Below are 17,408 nucleotides of genomic sequence, written 5' to 3' on the forward strand. Positions count from 1 at the left end.
GCACTCCGGTCCGCAGCAGGCCTCCACCACCGCTTGAGGACACGTCAACCCCAGTGACCAGTCTGCCCTCACTGAGCTCGCTGTTCACCCTAGGGACCGCGAGCATTTTGAGGGATGTTGTGGAGCAGTTTGAGGAGGAGATGATGGGGGCATGCAAGGAGGGGGAGGAGTTTGAGGTGGAGGATTTTGTTGTTGGCGCAACCTGATTTTGCTGATGCAGGGTATGTTGGGGCAGAGGAGTTGGTTGAGGCGGGCTCAAAGGAGATGTTTGGGGATGATGATGTGCTGGATCGTCCCTATGTGTCACCACAAGCACAGTTTGTTGAAGGCAGCTCATCATCGGAGGAGTAGGCGCCTCTGGCACAGATGCGCGGCAGCAGCTTGGTGGCCAGCACAGGGCATGGAAGGCAGAAGCCACAGCCTGCTGCTTCAGCCGCTACCACCACCACCCGCACCAAAGCTCCTCCCCCCCCAAAAAACGCCCACCAAAGGCAAAAAATCTCCTCAGCCCTCAGGCTTGAAGGACAAGTTGAAATCCACAGTCTGGGGTTACTTCACTGTGTGCGAAGACGACAAGACCCATGCCATTTACAGTGCCAGCCTGAGCAGAGGGCGTGATCTCAACAAGTTGGGTACCTCGTGCCTGCAGACCCACTTGGACACCAAGCACTTTCAAGACCTACAGTGAGTTTCTGAAGCTGAAGGACAGTGGCACAGGCAGTGGTCAGAGCCAGACAGCCACTGCACAGACTTCAGCAGCAAGCAGCAGCAGCATCCCACCCTCCTGCTCATCCAGCATCAGCAGCTGGAGCACAGCAACTCACTGTTCCCCCCCCCTCCAGGCAGCCAGTCCTCAGTGGCCTCATCTGCTCCCTCCACAGTCGCCTCCTCTTCCTCCCGTGCAGGCAAACGCCGCCAAACCCTTCCCAGCGAGTCATTTCCCGGTGTGACCAAGGTGGTGCCTCCAACCAACAGGCGCATCCAGGTGCTGAACGGGTTGCTTGCCCGGGCTATGTGCTCCCAGCTCCTGCAGGTGGGGAGTGACATGAGAGCGCTGCTGTAGTTTGGGATCCTGGAGTGGCAAGTCCCCAGCCACCACTACTTCTCCCGCACGGCGATCCCAGCACTCCATCGTTTCGCTATGGTGAATGTGGACTGCTCGCTTGATCACACCGTGAGTGAGTGGATCCACATAACCGTGGATTCATGGAGCAGCCATTTCAGGACAGACCGCTACCTGTCCTTTACGACCCACGGGGTCAGCCTGGTGGAATGTGCCAGTGAGGAAGCAGCAGATCCATCCTCGGGTGCATCAGCAGCACCAGTCGCCCACTATGTGGTGCCACCACGCGGGGTCAGGGACAAGCAGCAGCTCCCGCCGCCAAGTGGACTCGCCTTAGCAGCAGCCTGAAGGCCCGCCACTGCCAAGCGCTGCTGGAGATGGTCAGCCTTAGGAAGACCCAACTGATGGCAGCCAATGTGCTACGCTACCTGAGGGAGCAGGAGAAGATGTGGCTGACCCACAGAGGCCTCAGAGTTTGATTGGTGGTGTCTGACAATGCGGCCAATCTGCTGTCTGCCATCAACAGGGGACACTTGTCCCACGTCCCCTGCTTGGCCCAAGTCTTGAACCTGGTGGTGCAGAAGTTCCTGCACACCTACCAGGGGATGGACAATCTTTTGAAAGCGGCTCGGAAAATTGTGCACACTTTCCGCCGCTCAGCAGCTTCCACAGCAAACCTGACTGACATGCAGCAGCGCGAGGGCTTGCCACGACACCGGCTAATCATCGATGTGCCAACTCGCTGGAACTCCACCCTGGCGATGTTGGAGCAGCTGGTTGAGCAAAGGAGGGCTGTCAACTGCCACATCGTTGATGGCACTCTCACCAGCACCACCAAACTCCAGCTCCTCTCCAACGCACAATGGGGGCAGATGCAGCAGGTCTGCTTGGTGTTGGCTCCCTTCCTGCAGGGAACCAACCTGGTGAGCAAGGAGCGGGCATCCCTCTGGGTGCCCTTTGTTGGTCTGCTGGACAGGGCACTTTGTGATTTGGTGGATGTGGGAGAGGAGGCCCTGATCAAGTTCAGTAGCCGCCTGCGCAGTCCACCTCTGCGCAGGATTTTGAGGTGTTGGAGGAGGAAGAGGAGTTGGAGGTCCTGGATGTTGCTGCAGAGGGGGAACAGCGTAGCGCAGCAGCAGTGCTGTGAGGGTGGAGAGAGGATGAAGAGGCTCAGGGGCCAGAGGAGGAGGAGGACAGCGTTGCGGCCACTGACCCTGATGTCTCTGCTGGACGGACCACACTGTTCCCCATGGCAGCGCACATGCTGCGCTGCCTGCGCACAGACCCCAGGGTAAAGCAGATGCAAGCTTGGGAGGACGCCTGCATCAGCATGATCCTGGACCCACAGCTGACGGGGAAGGTGGCTCAGTTCCTGCCTGCTGGAGACCATGAGCAGGGAACAAGGGAGTTGCAGCAGATCCTTGTTTGGCGACTGGAGGAAGCCTTCCCCCAGCCTTCCACCCTCTCTGTCCTTGACCAGCCAGCATAGTAGCCAGTGCCTGCGGCCAGTCAGGCACCCAGGAGACCTGCTGTCATTGACTAAGGCACTCTACATGACGGTAGAGCAGCCGAGAGAGGAGGATCCTCCTCTCAAAGTCACAGCCAGCACCTGACCCGGATGGTGGCCGACTACATGGGGTCCTTCAGCAGGCTTGACACAGGCAGCGAGGAGCCTGTGGACCCCTTGGAGTACTGGGTCGAGTGCTTGCAGATCTGGAGTGAGCTGGTGCAGTATGCCCTAAAAGTACTTTCTTGCCCTCCTTCCAGCGTGCTGTCCGAGAGGTTCTTCAGTGCGGCCAGTGGCGTGGTCACCGAGAAGTGCTCTCGTCTGTCCACAGAGTCCATGGACAGACTGACATTCCTGAAGGTCAACCAGGCCTGGATTGAAGGCACGTTCCAGGCCCCTGTTGTCGGTGACAGAAGGACATGAGGTGCCTGGGAATTAATTTGTGACCACTGACAACATCAACCTTCACTCCCCTGCTACTTTGGCCTGGTTTTCCTTTAGGTGCTGTGATACCAACACTAGGTACCATGGCCCGTTACATTGCCTGCTGCCACACATCACTCCTCCTCCTCCTGCTGCTGTAGTTAACCTCCTGCTGTCTGTGTTCTCATTGCCAGGGTCCACAGAATTATACGCTACTGCCATGCGACACTAGCTATTATGCCACTACAATTTGTGTATGCCAGCTACATTTTGTTGTAAAAAAAAAAAATTCTGAGGTGTCTCAGTTGAAAACTGTGCTGTCCCAGTTGTGCATTGGGCACAATTTGGGCTGCACGACTGCTGTCCAGAACCTCCTGCTGTTGGTGTTTATTTACAGCCATGGTACCAACGCTAGGTACCATGGCCCGTTACATTGCCTGCTGCCAAACATCACTCTTCCTCCTCCTGCTGCTGCTGTATTTAACCTCCTGCTGTCTGTGTTCCCACCACCAGGGTCTGCAGAATTATGCTCTGCTGCCATGCGCCACTAGCTATTACTTCACTTTGATCAGTTTTTTGGGGTAATGGCGGTCTGTGAATTTTTTGGTAAGGATCTCGGATTGAATGTCAAATTGTGATTGGTCCGTGCAGTTCCTATGTATTCTTCTGTATTGACTGTAGGGGGTGTTAGTAATCCAAGGGTGGTGGTGAAAGCTATTGAAATGTATGTAGTTGTTGGCATCGACGGTTATATCCGCAAACTCTATGGTGTCAAGTTCGAAGCGTTTAACTCTAGAGGTGAGATTTGACATAAGAGGGTGATATTGATCACTCAATCGCGCAGACTACCTAGAGGAAGCAGCAAGGTTCCTCGACAATCCCAAACATTACGAAATCTTGACTACAGATCCAACTCCCTCTCTAAATATTACATTAAAAACCCTTATCAATAATGCCTTCCTGTCTAACATCATTACCAAAAATGAAAGAAATTTTATTATCAATGCCCAACCTATTACCCCCATTTTGTACTATTTACCAAAAATACATAAAAGTTTACAAAAACTGCCCGGTAGACCCATTATCTCAGGTATCAACTCCATCACCAGCAACCTTTCCAGATTCCTGGACCAACACCTACAGCCACACGTACAGTCCCTTCCCTCCTTCCTCAAGGATTCACAACAACTCCTATTACTCCTACGCGGCATCGCTTGGCAGCCGGATTATGTCTGGCTAACATGCGATGTCACTTCCCTCTATACCAATATCCCCCATTCCTTCGGTCTTCAAGCTTTACAATATTATTTAGCCACCAACCCTTCCACGCCACCTACACAACAAACCTTCCTTCTGCAATGTGCAGAATTCATCTTAAAAAACAACATATTCATGTTTAATGATAAAATTTACCATCAGACGAGTGAGACCACAATGGGGAGCTCGTTCGCCCCCTCGTATGGGGCTCCTGGAAGTACTTAAACTATCCACACATCATCCGTTTTCTGACAACATTGTACTATATAAGCGGTATATTGATGACCTAATCTTCATCTGGAAAGGCGACACTTCACGCATTCCACATTTTGTCAGTTACCTCAACTCTAATACAGCAGGACTCCAATTCACACACCACCACCACATTTCCTCCATTGAATTTCTCGATCTCACTTTATACATAGAATCGAATCACATCATGACAAAAACATACTTCAAACCAGTCGATGCCAACAACTACATACATTTCAATAGCTTTCACCACCACCCTTGGATTACTAACACCCCCTACAGTTAATACAGAAGAATACATAGGAACTGCACAGACCAATCACAATTTGACATTCAATCCGAGATCCTTACCAAAAAAATTCACAGACCGCCATTACCCCAAAAAACTGATCAAAGATGCAAGATACAGAGCCAAACATCACAATCCTCCTACCACTACCAAACAACCTACTAATACTACATGCCCACCCAGATTCATCACTTGTTACAATGCCCAACATCTGTCCATACGCAATATCCTAAAAACGATGGGACATCCTTATGCAAGACCCCTATCTACGATCTTTATTACCCACAACACCATCAATTACATATAGGAGAGCAGCAAATCTCCGCAATCTCTTAGCACCAAGCAAACTACGTAACCCAAACCAACCCACCACCCTGCAAACACAGGAGTCTGGTTGTTTCCCCTGCAACAAAAAACGTTGTACAGCCTGTCAATTTATCAACATTTGCACATTCTTCGTGTCCTCCAGTACCGGTATCCAATATCCCATAAAAAAACACCTCACCTGCGAATCTAAATTCGTCATCTACCTCATTTCATGCCCCTGTCGACTCCAGTACGTGGGGAGGACTACACAGTTGGCCCGCAGCACAATCGGACAACACAAAAGAAACATCACTAAAAAATTCCCCCTTCACAGTGTATCACGGCACTTCTGCACTCACCACGCCAACAACCGACAATTCTTTAACATTTCACTAATTGACTCAATTGATGCAAGTTCGTCAAACGCATTCGAACAACTTAAAAAATGTGAAATGTTCTGGATACAAACTATAAGAATCCTCACCCCTGAGGGTCTGAATGAAGTTCTGGAAAAAAATTACTAAAATACCTCCTATACCGTTTTTCTTTTATCTTGGCCGCTCTCTTTTAACCTTGTTTGTCTTGTTTCATTACTTTTTTTATTTATTTTATTTTATTTGTCCCAATAAGTTTTAGTGTAACATCGTCCATTTTTACAACTACACCTCTGGCTTGATCATTATTTTACATATTTTTATGTCAAAAAGTGTAATTTGGTTTGATTGTTATGTGCTTTTTACCCGTTGCTACAATTGTCCAGGACTATTAAGTTGATCCATATTTGTTTATTATTGGCATGATCTTTTTCTTTTTAATTTTTTTTTTTATATATTTTTTTTAATATATATTTTATTATATTTTTATTATGTTTCTATTAATTTTTATGTTACTCTTACATGTCTATTTATGCTTGTGTCTTAGGACCGGGTCATAACTTTTTGGTCCACTAGATGGCAGCTAAATACTTTTACACATCAATCCCTCTGTCAAATATACTAATTATATTCCCACTGGATCGAATCATTATATTTATTTAAATCTCGAAAAAGACAAGCATATTTTTTTTGTACTTATTTTATTATTTTGCCCATTTCCAAACACCACTGAGTAGGTACTGGCCCTGGCTTGGATTTGAACCCTGGCTGCCCATGTCAAAGGCAGTGCCCTAAACCAGTACTCTATTCAGGCAGTACACTTGTCAGCTGCACATTTGGTCACTATGATACCTGTATCCGCTCCCCAACTACCCAATACACTGGACACAAGTGGCAAGAGCCCATTGGCTACTCACAAGCCCGCCCTAACCCCGCCCACCCTTCCCAAAAACCCAACTCACTGAACACAGGTGGCGAGAGCCCATTGGCTGCTCGCACACTCGCCCTAACCCCGCCCACCTAACACTTCCCACACATCCAATTGGCCTTTTTAGCAAGAACCTGTATATACAGGATCTTCTAAAAAAATTAGCATATTGTGATAAAGTTCATTATTTTCTGTAATGTACTGATAAACATTAGACTTTCATATATTTTAGATTCAAATACACACAACTGAAGTAGTTCAAGCCGTTTATTGTTTTAATATTGATGATTTTGGCATACAGCTCATGAAAACCCAAATTTCCTATCTCAAAAAATTAGCATATTTCATCCAACCAGTAAAAGAAAAGTGTTTTTAAAACAAAAAAAGTCAACCTACAAATAATTATATTCAGTTATGCACTCAATACTTGGTCGGGAATCCTTTTGCAGAAATTACTGCTTCAATGCGGCGTGGCATGGAGGCAATCAGCCTGTGGCACTGCTCAGGTGTTATGGAGGCCCAGGATGCTTCGATAGCGGCCTTAAGCTCATCCAGAGTGTTGGGTCTTGCGTCTCTTAACTTTCTCTTCACAATATCCCACAGATTCTCTATGGGGTTCAGGTCAGGAGAGTTGGCAGGCCAATTGAGCACAGTAATACCATGGTCAGTAAACCATTTACCAGTGGTTTTGGCACTGTGAGCAGGTGCCAGGTCATGCTGAAAAATAAAATCTTCATCTCCATAAAGCTTTTCAGCAGATGGAAGCATAAACCCACTTTTGAACCAGAAACAGCGGCAGAAGCGCCTGACCTGGGCTACAGAGAAGCAGCACTGGACTGTTGCTCAGTGGTCCAAAATACTTTTTTTGGATTAAAGCAACTTTTACATGTCATTCAGAAATCAAGGTGCCAGAGTCTGGAGGAAGACTGGGGAGAGGGAAATGCCAAAATGCCTGAAGTCCAGTGTCAAGTACCCACAGTCAGTGATGGTCTGGAGTGCCATGTCAGCTGCTGGTGTTGGTCCACTGTGTTTTATCAAGGGCAGGGTCAATGCAGCTAGCTATCAGGTGATTTTGGAACACTTCATGCTTCCATCTGCTGAAAAGCTTTATGGAGATGAAGATTTCATTTTTCAGCACGACCTGGCACCTGCTCACAGTGCCAAAACCACTGGTAAATGGTTTACTGACCATGGTATTACTGTGCTCAATTGGCCTGCCAACTCTCCTGACCTGAACCCCATAGAGAATCTGTGGGATATTGTGAAGAGAACATTGAGAGACGCAAGACCCAACACTCTGGATGAGCTTAAGGCCGCTATCGAAGCATCCTGGGCCTCCATAACACCTGAGCAGTGCCACAGGCTGATTGCCTCCATGCCACGCCGCATTGAAGCAGTAATTTCTGCAAAAGGATTCCCGACCAAGTATTGAGTGCATAACTGAAGATAATTATTTGAAGGTTGACTTTTTTTGTTTTAAAAACACTTTTCTTTTATTGGTCGGATGAAATATGCTAATTTTTTGAGATAGGAAATTTGGGTTTTCATGAGCTGTATGCCAAAATCATCAATATTAAAACAATAAAAGGCTTGAACTACTTCAATTGTGTGTATTTGAATCTAAAATATATGAAAGTCTAATGTTTATCAGTACATTACAGAAAATAATGAACTTTATCACAATATGCTAATTTTTTTACAAGATCCTGTATAGGAGTTGAGCATCCTCACCACTTCACTGAGGCGCTACACCTGCTATTGCCAAAATTCTGGTGAGTTCTTTATGTTATTTTATTTACACACTTTACCCTGTATTTCTGCCCCACATATACCCTTTTCCATTACCAATACCACTCATTGCAAATCTGTGTAAAAATTCCCCATAGCCCATTACTATCACGAGCACCATAGGCTCTACCCCCTATTGTTTACTTGTACACCCAACTCTTTTATGCCATCTCCACGAAGCAATTTTTCATATGGTATGCTTTATGATATGCAATATATTGATATGCAAACTTGTAACTGCAGAATTTACTATAGCATAATGTACTGTCTCTTGTCTACAGTTTTGTCTTCACGTTTATTGCCTGATGAAGCGCGCTGGGCCTGTCAAACGTGTTGCACTTTTTTGGGGTACTATTTAATAAATGTGATTGCTACTATTCAGACAGTCTTTCGTGTCTGCTTTATGGAGGTAAGTCCACCACTTCCTTCCAGCAAATTTTAAAGTTTTTATCCGCTTTTATCCTGCTGGCGCCTCTGTTCTCCTACTGCTATACCGTGTCCACCCCTGGTGGAGGGGTGATCTACCCCCTTTCGCATCTACAGAGAGTGACTTCTTAGCCCTGAGTGAGGGCAGGTGTAATCTCGTCACCTGCCTATACAGTGGTTTCCTTTGTGGTAACCCATGTTTGTGAGTATAATTTTCTCACGATAACCTTTACTTCATTTAAGCTTAACATACTACACTATATTGGGCTCTCGGTTTCTCTACACTTTAGAATGGTTTTTAGAACATTACTGCTTACATTTATTGTGTCTGCATGTGGCTGAACTGAACTGAATTTGTTTGTGATAAATCTTCTGTAAAATTCATTTGATTAATATAATTGTTTTGTCTTACCGTATTTATTTTAAATTTCTCTTTGTGAATAACATTGCCCAAACTTCCATTACTGGGCTGTCGACCCAGAATCATCTTCTCTGTATCCTTGCTGCCCCCCTGTTTTATTTTAGCACCATTCTCTTCGTGAATAACATTGCCAAAACTTCCAATACTGAGCTGTCGACCCAGCATCCTCTTCTCTGTATCCTTGCTGCTCCCCTGTCCAAAATTCACCAGAATCTCTGTATACTCTGCATAAAGCCAAACAATTAATAGTTACTATTTATTGTATTTTGGGTTTTGTTTCTCTAAAAAGCAACTCCAAGATATTATTGAACTGGACAGCAAATAAAAATAATACTGATAATTTATAGCATTTATTTATGTAGTTTGTCTTTTTCAGATGTTAACAGCTTAGAAACAGTTTAACAAAATGCATACTATTTAATATTTATTTGCTAAGTTTAGGTTTTTAAATTATGTTCTAATCAGAACAATATCACAAAATGTGTTCATGGATTATTCTACTGGATTGGATAGCAATCCTTGGAAGTCCAAGAAAAGCAATCTTTGTAAGTCCAAGAAACGAAAATATTGGTAAACTGTTACAGGTATACTAGATGATCAACTATAACTTAAGTAGCTGACTGGCTAGTATTTCTAATAGCTGATCAACTATTATTAGCTGATCTGCTAGTACTTCACTTAGGGTGTCAGTATGTTGAGGACCAGGGTTAGTGTTAGGCACTGAGGGATAGAGATGGCCCGAACGGTTCACCGGCGAACAGGAACTGGCAAACTTCCATGGTTCGCGATGGCGGAGAACCGAAAACTTTTCCGGAAGTTCGATTCGCCCCTACATCTACATAATCATCAACTTTGACCCTCTACATCACAGTCATCAGACACAGGGTAGCCAATCAGGCTACACTCACTCCTGGAGCCCCCCCCTCCTTATAAAAGGCAGGCAGCGCCGGCCATTACAGTCACTCGTGTGCCTGCAGTAATTAGAGAAGGGAGAGAAGCTTGCTGCTGACATAGGGAAAGCTTAGTTAGGCTCTTGTGTTAGGCTTGTTAGGTTGCTCCTTCTTGCTGATCTTATTGCTAAAGCACTCCTCATCATTCCTCAACAGCTCTTTTGAGAGCTAATGTTGTTCTTGTGATTAGTGCTGCTCAGATACCCCTTTTCAAAATCCGGATTGGATCCGGATCCGGATACCCAGATATCCGGTCCGGGTCGGATATCCGAGTTCCACAATTTCGGAAGTGGCCTTCAAATTGCTTTTAAAACGTTTTTTTAGGGTAAATGAGGCATGTAGCATCATTATTTTTTAAAGGGGAACACTAATTGATGATGTGGGGACTTAAAATCCCCCCCCCCCAAAATGGCTGTCAATTAGCATTGTCAATTGGCACTTGACTTGGCACTTGGCACTTTGCATTTGGCACTTTGCACTTGGCATTTGGCACTTTGCACTTGGCACTTGGCATTTGGCACTTGGCATTTGGCACTTTTCACTTGGCACTTTGCACTTGGCATGTGGCACTTGGCACGTGCAAAGTGCCAAGTGCAAAGTGCCAAATGCAAAGTGCCAAATGCAAAGTGTGAAGTGCAAAGTGCCAAATGCCAAGTGCCAAATGCAAAGTGCAAAGTGCAAAGTGCCAAATGCAAAGTGCAAAATGCCAAATGCAAAGTGCGAAGTGCAAAGTGCCAAATGCAAAGTGCAAAGTGCCAAATGCAAAGAGCCAAGTGCAAATTGCAGAGTGACAGTCAGACAGTAGAGGAGAAGACACTAATGCACACTTATCGTCACACTGCAGCGAAGCAGTTCTGTAGTAAGCTAACACAGTAGTACTACGTACTCAGTCTCTAACAACTAACTAGCACTGACTGCAGTACTACAGTACTAACTACACAATAACACAGTAATCCTATTCCCTAACCTAACCTTTACTGTAGCTAAGGCTAGCAGGCCAGCTGCCTTGGTCTGTGCACAGCACACACAGACACATAGCAGCTGCCTGCAGCAGCCCTGCAGCACACACTCTGACTGTCACTGGATGAAATTAAGCTAGCTACCTAACAATACAATAGTGTAGTGGTAGTGAAGGGGTTAATCACTGAACAGCTTTAGGTTTATCACTGTATACAGCACTTGCTAGGCCAGAAGCACTGGAGCACACACTCTGACTGTCACTCACTAAATGAAATCAAGCTAGCTAGTCTAATTAACAATATAACAATAGTGTAGTGATAGTGAAGGGGTTAATCACTGAACAGCATTAGGTTTATCACTATGTAAGCACTTGCTAGGCCAGCAGCACTGGAGCATGTCTCTCAGTGAGCATCCACAAAGCAAGGATGATATGTCTCATCATGGCAGCCCTCCTTATTATACAGGGGGGCTGGCCAGGGTTCACTTCTGTGATTGGGTGCCAGGGTTTAGGCTGGGAGCCCTCTGATTGGCTCAATGAGGTCAGGTGGGGCTGGCCAGGGTTCCCTTCTGTGATTGGTTGCTAGGGCTTCTGCTGGGAGCCCTCTGATTGGCTCAATGAAGTCCTGGATGTCATGTACTTAGTTACAGTATCTCAAGATTTGGATATCCGCTGGATATCCACAGATATCCGGATTGCCAGCAAACTATCTGCAGATAGCTATCCGGATTTCGGCCCAGGTATCTGCAATCCAAATCCGGTCGGATAGCTGAAAAAAGGTCAGATATCCGGGTTACCCGGATATCCGGAATCTGGATGAGCACCACTGCTTGTGATCTATTTTTTTTGTGTGTGTGTGTGTTCCACAAACACTTGTGTTGCATATACAGCCTTGGTAATTCCTACTGTGTGTGCCACTGCCAGGCCCAGCACATTCAGTGACTACCTGTGTGTGTGACAGCTGCAGGTGTGTGCCACTGCCAGGCCCAGCACATTCAGTGACTACCTGTGTGTGTGACAGCTGCAGTGCACAGTTGTAATCTCAATCACTGCATACCCACCTGTTGTGTTCAGTACTAGAGATAGCCCGAACAGTTCCAGGCGAACTTTAGGTGGTTCGCGTTCTCCGGCGAACTTTTGCAGAAGTTCGATTCGCCCCCATAATGCTCCATTGAGCACAACTTTGACCCTCTACATCACAGTCAGCAGGCACATTGTCGCCAATCAGACTACACTCACTGCTGGAGCCCCACCCCCCCATAAAAGGCAAAGTTCTCCTGCTGTTTTACTCACTCGTCTGCCTACAGTAATTACTTAAGGAACAGCTGCTGACAGACTCTTCTAGGGAAAGCTTAGTTAGGCTTGTTAGCTAGCTCCTAGCCTGATTGTTATTCTTTATATTGCTCCCTCACTCCCTCCTCCTGGAGGGAGGAGGGTCTTGTCTTCCAGGGAATTGTAGGATTTCAAAAGCCAGCTTACATAGCTTGGCCAGGAATTGAACCCAGGTCTGAGTGCTTGGTAGGTAGCTCTCTTCACCACTATACCACCACTAACACTACATGCTGAAGTCAGCCTAGCATGTACCATTATGATATATCCAAGAGAAAAATTAGCTTGCTTAAGGATTTGTAGGATGTCAAAACCCAACTCACATTGGCCAGGAATTGAACCCAGGCCTACCGCTCTGTAGGCTGCTATCCTAACCATTATACCACCAACACAACACACTACAATGCTACATGCTGAAGCCAGCCTAGCATGTACCATTGTGATATATCCAATAGAAAAATTAGCTTTCTTAGGGAATTGTAGGATTTAAAAAGCCAACTCACATACATTGGCCAGGCCCAAGAATTGAACCCAGGCTTACCACTCTGTAGGCTGCTATCCTAACCATTATACCACCAACACAACACACTACAGTGCTACATGCTGAAGCCAGCCTAGCATGTACCATTGTGATATATCCAAGAGAAAAATGAGCTTGCTTAGGGAATTGTAGGATTTCAAAAGCCAACTCGCATACATGCTAGGCTGGCTTCAGTGCCAGTACATCCTAGGCTGGCTTCAGCATGTAGCATTGTAGTATGTTGTGTTTTTGGTATAATGGTTAGGATAGCAGCCTACAGAGCGGTAGACCTGGGTTTAATTCCTGGGCCTGGCCAATGTGTGTGAGTTGGCTTTTGAAATCCTACAATTCCCTAAGCAAGCTCATTTTTCTCTTGGAAATATCATAATGGTACATGCTAGGCTGGCTTCAGCATGTAGTGTTGGTGGTGGTATAGTGGTGAAGAGAGCTGCTGCTTACTAAGCCCTGAGACCTGGGTTTAATTCCTGGCCAAGGTATGTAAGCGAGGAGATGGTGAGGGAGGAATACACTGCCTGATATTTTAAAGCAGTGGAGGCCTGTAATTCAGCATTCAATGAGATTTCTGACCTTAAAACACTGCTTTGTGTGAAATCCAGATTTTTTTCTGGTACTTTTGATGTGTATTCCACTCAACCATGTTTCCCTCCAGGTATTAGACCCCTTGAAACATATTTTCCTTCATTTATTTATTTTTCTAGCCAGCAGAATTTTTTCAAAATTTTTAAGTTCGCCTCCCCATTGAAGTCTATTGCGGAGGCTCGCGACATCTCTATTCAGTGCATGTATAGTTAATACCACCAGTCACTGCACCTGTTCACGGCACCTGTGTATGTGACAGCTGTAATACTAATCACAGCATACCCACCTGTTTAGTGCACCTACCTACCTACGTGACCGCACGCAATGTCACAGCACCTGTTCACGGTACCTGTGTGTGTGTGACAGACAGCTGCACAGTTGTAATCCCAATCACTGCATACCCACCTGTTGTGTTCAGTGCACCTACCTACCTACGTGAGTGCACACATTGTTAATACTACCAGTCACTGCACCTGTTCATGGTACCTGTGTGTGTGACAGCTGTAATACCAATCACAGCATACCCACCTGTTCAGTGCACCTACCCACCTACGTGACCTCACGCAGTGTCACTGCACCTGTCCACGGTACCTGTGTGTGTGTGACAGCTGCAGTGCACAGTTGTAATCCCAATCACTGCATACCCACCTGTTGTGTTCAGTGCACCTACCTACCTACATGAGTGCATGCCTGGTTAATACCACCAATTACTGCACCTGTTCATGGTACCTGCATGTGTGACAGCTGAAAATTTGTAATACCAGTCATTGCATAATTGTTCACAGTACCTGTGTGACCGCACGCTGTGTAATATACTAGTCCGTGCATACCTGTTAACTGCACCTGTGTGCAAGCTGCACATTGTATTGTAATACCAGTCACTGCATACCTTTCAGTGCACCTGTGTGACTGCAGGTTGTATTAGTCAAGTCAGTGCATACCTTTCACTTAATCCCCCCCAATATGGACAAAACAGGCAGAGGCAGGGGCAAACCCAGAGGCAGGCCACCTGGCAGGTCTGTTCGAGATTGTGCTGACGTGATTTCATGTGGCCCTGGACCAAAGTACAGTGCTCCAAAGAAGGCATGTCCCATCAACACCCAAAATTGTCAGGACGTGGTTGACTATTTAACATAGAACACCTCATCTTCCTCAGCCACCAGCGCTACTACAAGCACCACATCCGCTCCATTTGACACTTTGCATGAGTTATTTAACGGGGAATTAACTGATTCACAGGCATTATTGTTACAACAAGATCAAGGCGCTAAGCAAGTTACACCACCTCATATGTATGAGTTAGGCAACACTATGGATGTAACGTGTGAGGAGGAGAATGATGAAGTACCTACTGTTGGTGCAGTTTTTGAGGTGTCTGATATAAAGCTGGGGAGGATGATTACGATGATGTGGATGCCACGTGGGATCCTAAGAGACAAAATGACAAAGGGGACAGTTCAGAGGGGGAGTCAGAGAGGAGAAGGAGGAGACAAGTTGCTGAAAGAAGCAGGGGGAGCTCATCTTCAGAAACAGCTGGTGGCACTGCTGCTGATGCCACCATAGTGCCATCACCCCAGGGGGGCTCAGCGGTTTGGAAATTTTTTTAGTGTGTCTAACTTAGATCACAGCAATGCCGTCTGTTTTCTCTGCCTCCAAAAATTGAGCTATGGAAAGGCCAACACCCACGTAGGGACAACTGCCTTATGAAGGCACATGCAGAAAAGGCACAAACTGCAATGGGAAGACCACCTAAGGAAAAGCAGCACACAAAAGCAAAGCCACCCTCCTTCTCCTCTTCCTCCTTCAGGTGCATCATCTTCAGCCGCTTTCTCCCTTGCACCTTCACAATCACAACCAACCTCCACCACTCCGCCTCTCACCTTGAGCAGCTCCTGCTCCTCTGGCCAAAGCAGCAGCCAGGAGTCCGTGAGTGAAATCTTTGAGCGGAAGAAGCCAATGTCTGCAGTAACCCCCTTGCCCGGCGTCTGACAGCTGGCTTGGCGGAACTGTTACCTCGCCAGCTGTTACCATACCAGCTGGTAGACTCTGAGGCCTTCTGAAAATTTGTGGCCATTGGGACACCGCAGTGGAAGATACCAGGCCGCAATTATTTCTCAAAAAAGGCAATACCCAAACTGCACCATGAAGTACAAAGGCAAGTGGTGTCATCTGACCACAGATGCCTGGTCTGCCAAGCACGGTCAGGGCAGGTACATTACTTACACAGCCCATTGGATCAACCTGGTGACCGATGGCAAGCAGGGAGTACGTGGCTGTGCAGCGGACCTAGTTGTGACACCTCCACGGCTTGCAGGCAGGCCTGCTGCCACCTCCTCTCCTTCTACTCTTACTCCTCCTGCTACATCTTCTTCGCTGTCGTCGTCGTCCTCCTCCTCCTCCTTGGCTGAGTGGCAGCGCAACTCTACTGGTGGTGCTGCGATCTCCTCTCCATCTACACAGCCCCAGCTCCCCAGAGCCTATGCTGCATGCCAGGCACGATGGTGTCATGCCATCTTAGACATATCTTGCCTCAAAGTGGAGAGTCACACTGGAGCAGCTCTCCTGGCTGCTCTTAACAAACATGTGGATCAGTGGCTGACCCCGCACCAATTGGAGATCGGCAAAGTGGTGTGTGACAACAGCAGCAATCTCATTTCGGCTTTGCATTTGGAATAGTTGACACATGTACCCTGCATGGCACATGTGCACTGCTCAATATCGTAATCCAAAGATTTGTGTCTAAGTACTCAGGCATACAGGATGTCCTGAAGCAGGCCAGGAAGTTGTGTGGGCATTTCATGCGGTCTTACACTGCCATGGCATGCTTGGCCGATATTCAGCAGAGAAACAACTTGCTGGTAAGGCGCTTGATTTGCGATGGCCCGACTCACCGGAATTAGACCCTCCTGATGTTCGACCACCTTCTACAACAGGAGAAAGCCATCACCCAGTATCTCTACAACTACAGTAGAAGGACACTCTCTGGGGAGATGGGGATGTTCTGGCAGAAGAACTAGACACTCATGCAAAATGCCTGCAGGCTAATGCGGCAGTTTGAGGAGGTGACAAACATGGTGAGTCACAGTGAAGGTGACATCAGTGACTTGATCCCGTATGCTTTCTTCGTGGAGCGTGCCATGCGTAGAGTGGTGGATTAAGCTGTGGAGGAGTGTGACCAGGAACAGTTACAAGAGGACGAGTTGTGGGATCAATTCTCATCAGAACCAGATGTTTCCTCACCACCTGCGGCAGCACAGAGGGGGAGGAGGAGGAGGAAGAGTCGTGTGGGGAAGAGGAGTCAGATGATGAGGAAGGTGTTTGTTTTTTTTGGAGGAGGAGGCAGTAGAAGAACAACCGTAGCAGGCGTCGCAGGGGGCTTGTGCTGCTCAATGTTCCCGTGGTATTGTTCATGGCTGGGGGGAGGAGGAGAACTTACCTGACATCACTGAGGAAGAGCAAGAGGAGATGGATAGTACTTCTGGATCCAAATTTGTGCAGATGGCCTCTTTCAAGCTGTCCAGCCTCTTGAGGGACCCCGTATAAAAAAACCTCAAGGGGAATGACAATTACTGAGTGGCCACGCTACTAGACCCTCGGTATAGGCACAAAGTGAAGGAGGTGTTACCAACTCACCTAAAGGCAGAAAGGATGCTGCACATGCAGAACAAGCTGGCAACTATGCTTTACAGTGCGTTTAAGGGTGATGTCACAGCACTACAGAATAAAGGTGATACCACTGCCAGTAATCCTTCTCCCGTATCCACGCAGGCAAGGACAGGACGCTCCAGCGATCTCATGGTGATGTCGGACATGCGGACATTCTTTAATCCAACACCTCGCCTTAGCCCTTCTGGATCCACCCTCCACCAATGCCTCGACCGGCAGGTAGCCGACTACCTGGCCTTAAGTGTGGATGTAGACACTGTGAGCAGCGATGAACCCTTGGACTACTGGGTGTGCAGTCTTGACCTGTGGCCAGAGCTGTCCCAATTTGCCATCCAACTTCTGTCTTGCCCT

General features: G+C 47.0%; 1 protein-coding gene across 1 annotated transcript in view; it reads right to left on the reverse strand.

The window, feature by feature from the left end:
* Positions 1-2,801: 2,801 nt before the first annotated feature.
* Positions 2,802-17,408, reverse strand: part of LOC137526017 (uncharacterized) — a 198,876-nt gene continuing 184,269 nt past the window's right edge. The window contains exons 5-6 of the mRNA XM_068247228.1: positions 9,026-9,258; positions 2,802-2,891 (exon numbers count right to left, since the gene is read on the reverse strand). Coding sequence (XP_068103329.1) covers positions 2,802-2,891; positions 9,026-9,258 — 323 coding nt within the window. The remainder of the gene's footprint in view (positions 2,892-9,025; positions 9,259-17,408) is intronic.

The sequence above is a fragment of the Hyperolius riggenbachi genome, chromosome 7, assembly GCF_040937935.1.
Source record: "Hyperolius riggenbachi isolate aHypRig1 chromosome 7, aHypRig1.pri, whole genome shotgun sequence".
Taxonomy (NCBI): domain Eukaryota; kingdom Metazoa; phylum Chordata; class Amphibia; order Anura; family Hyperoliidae; genus Hyperolius; species Hyperolius riggenbachi.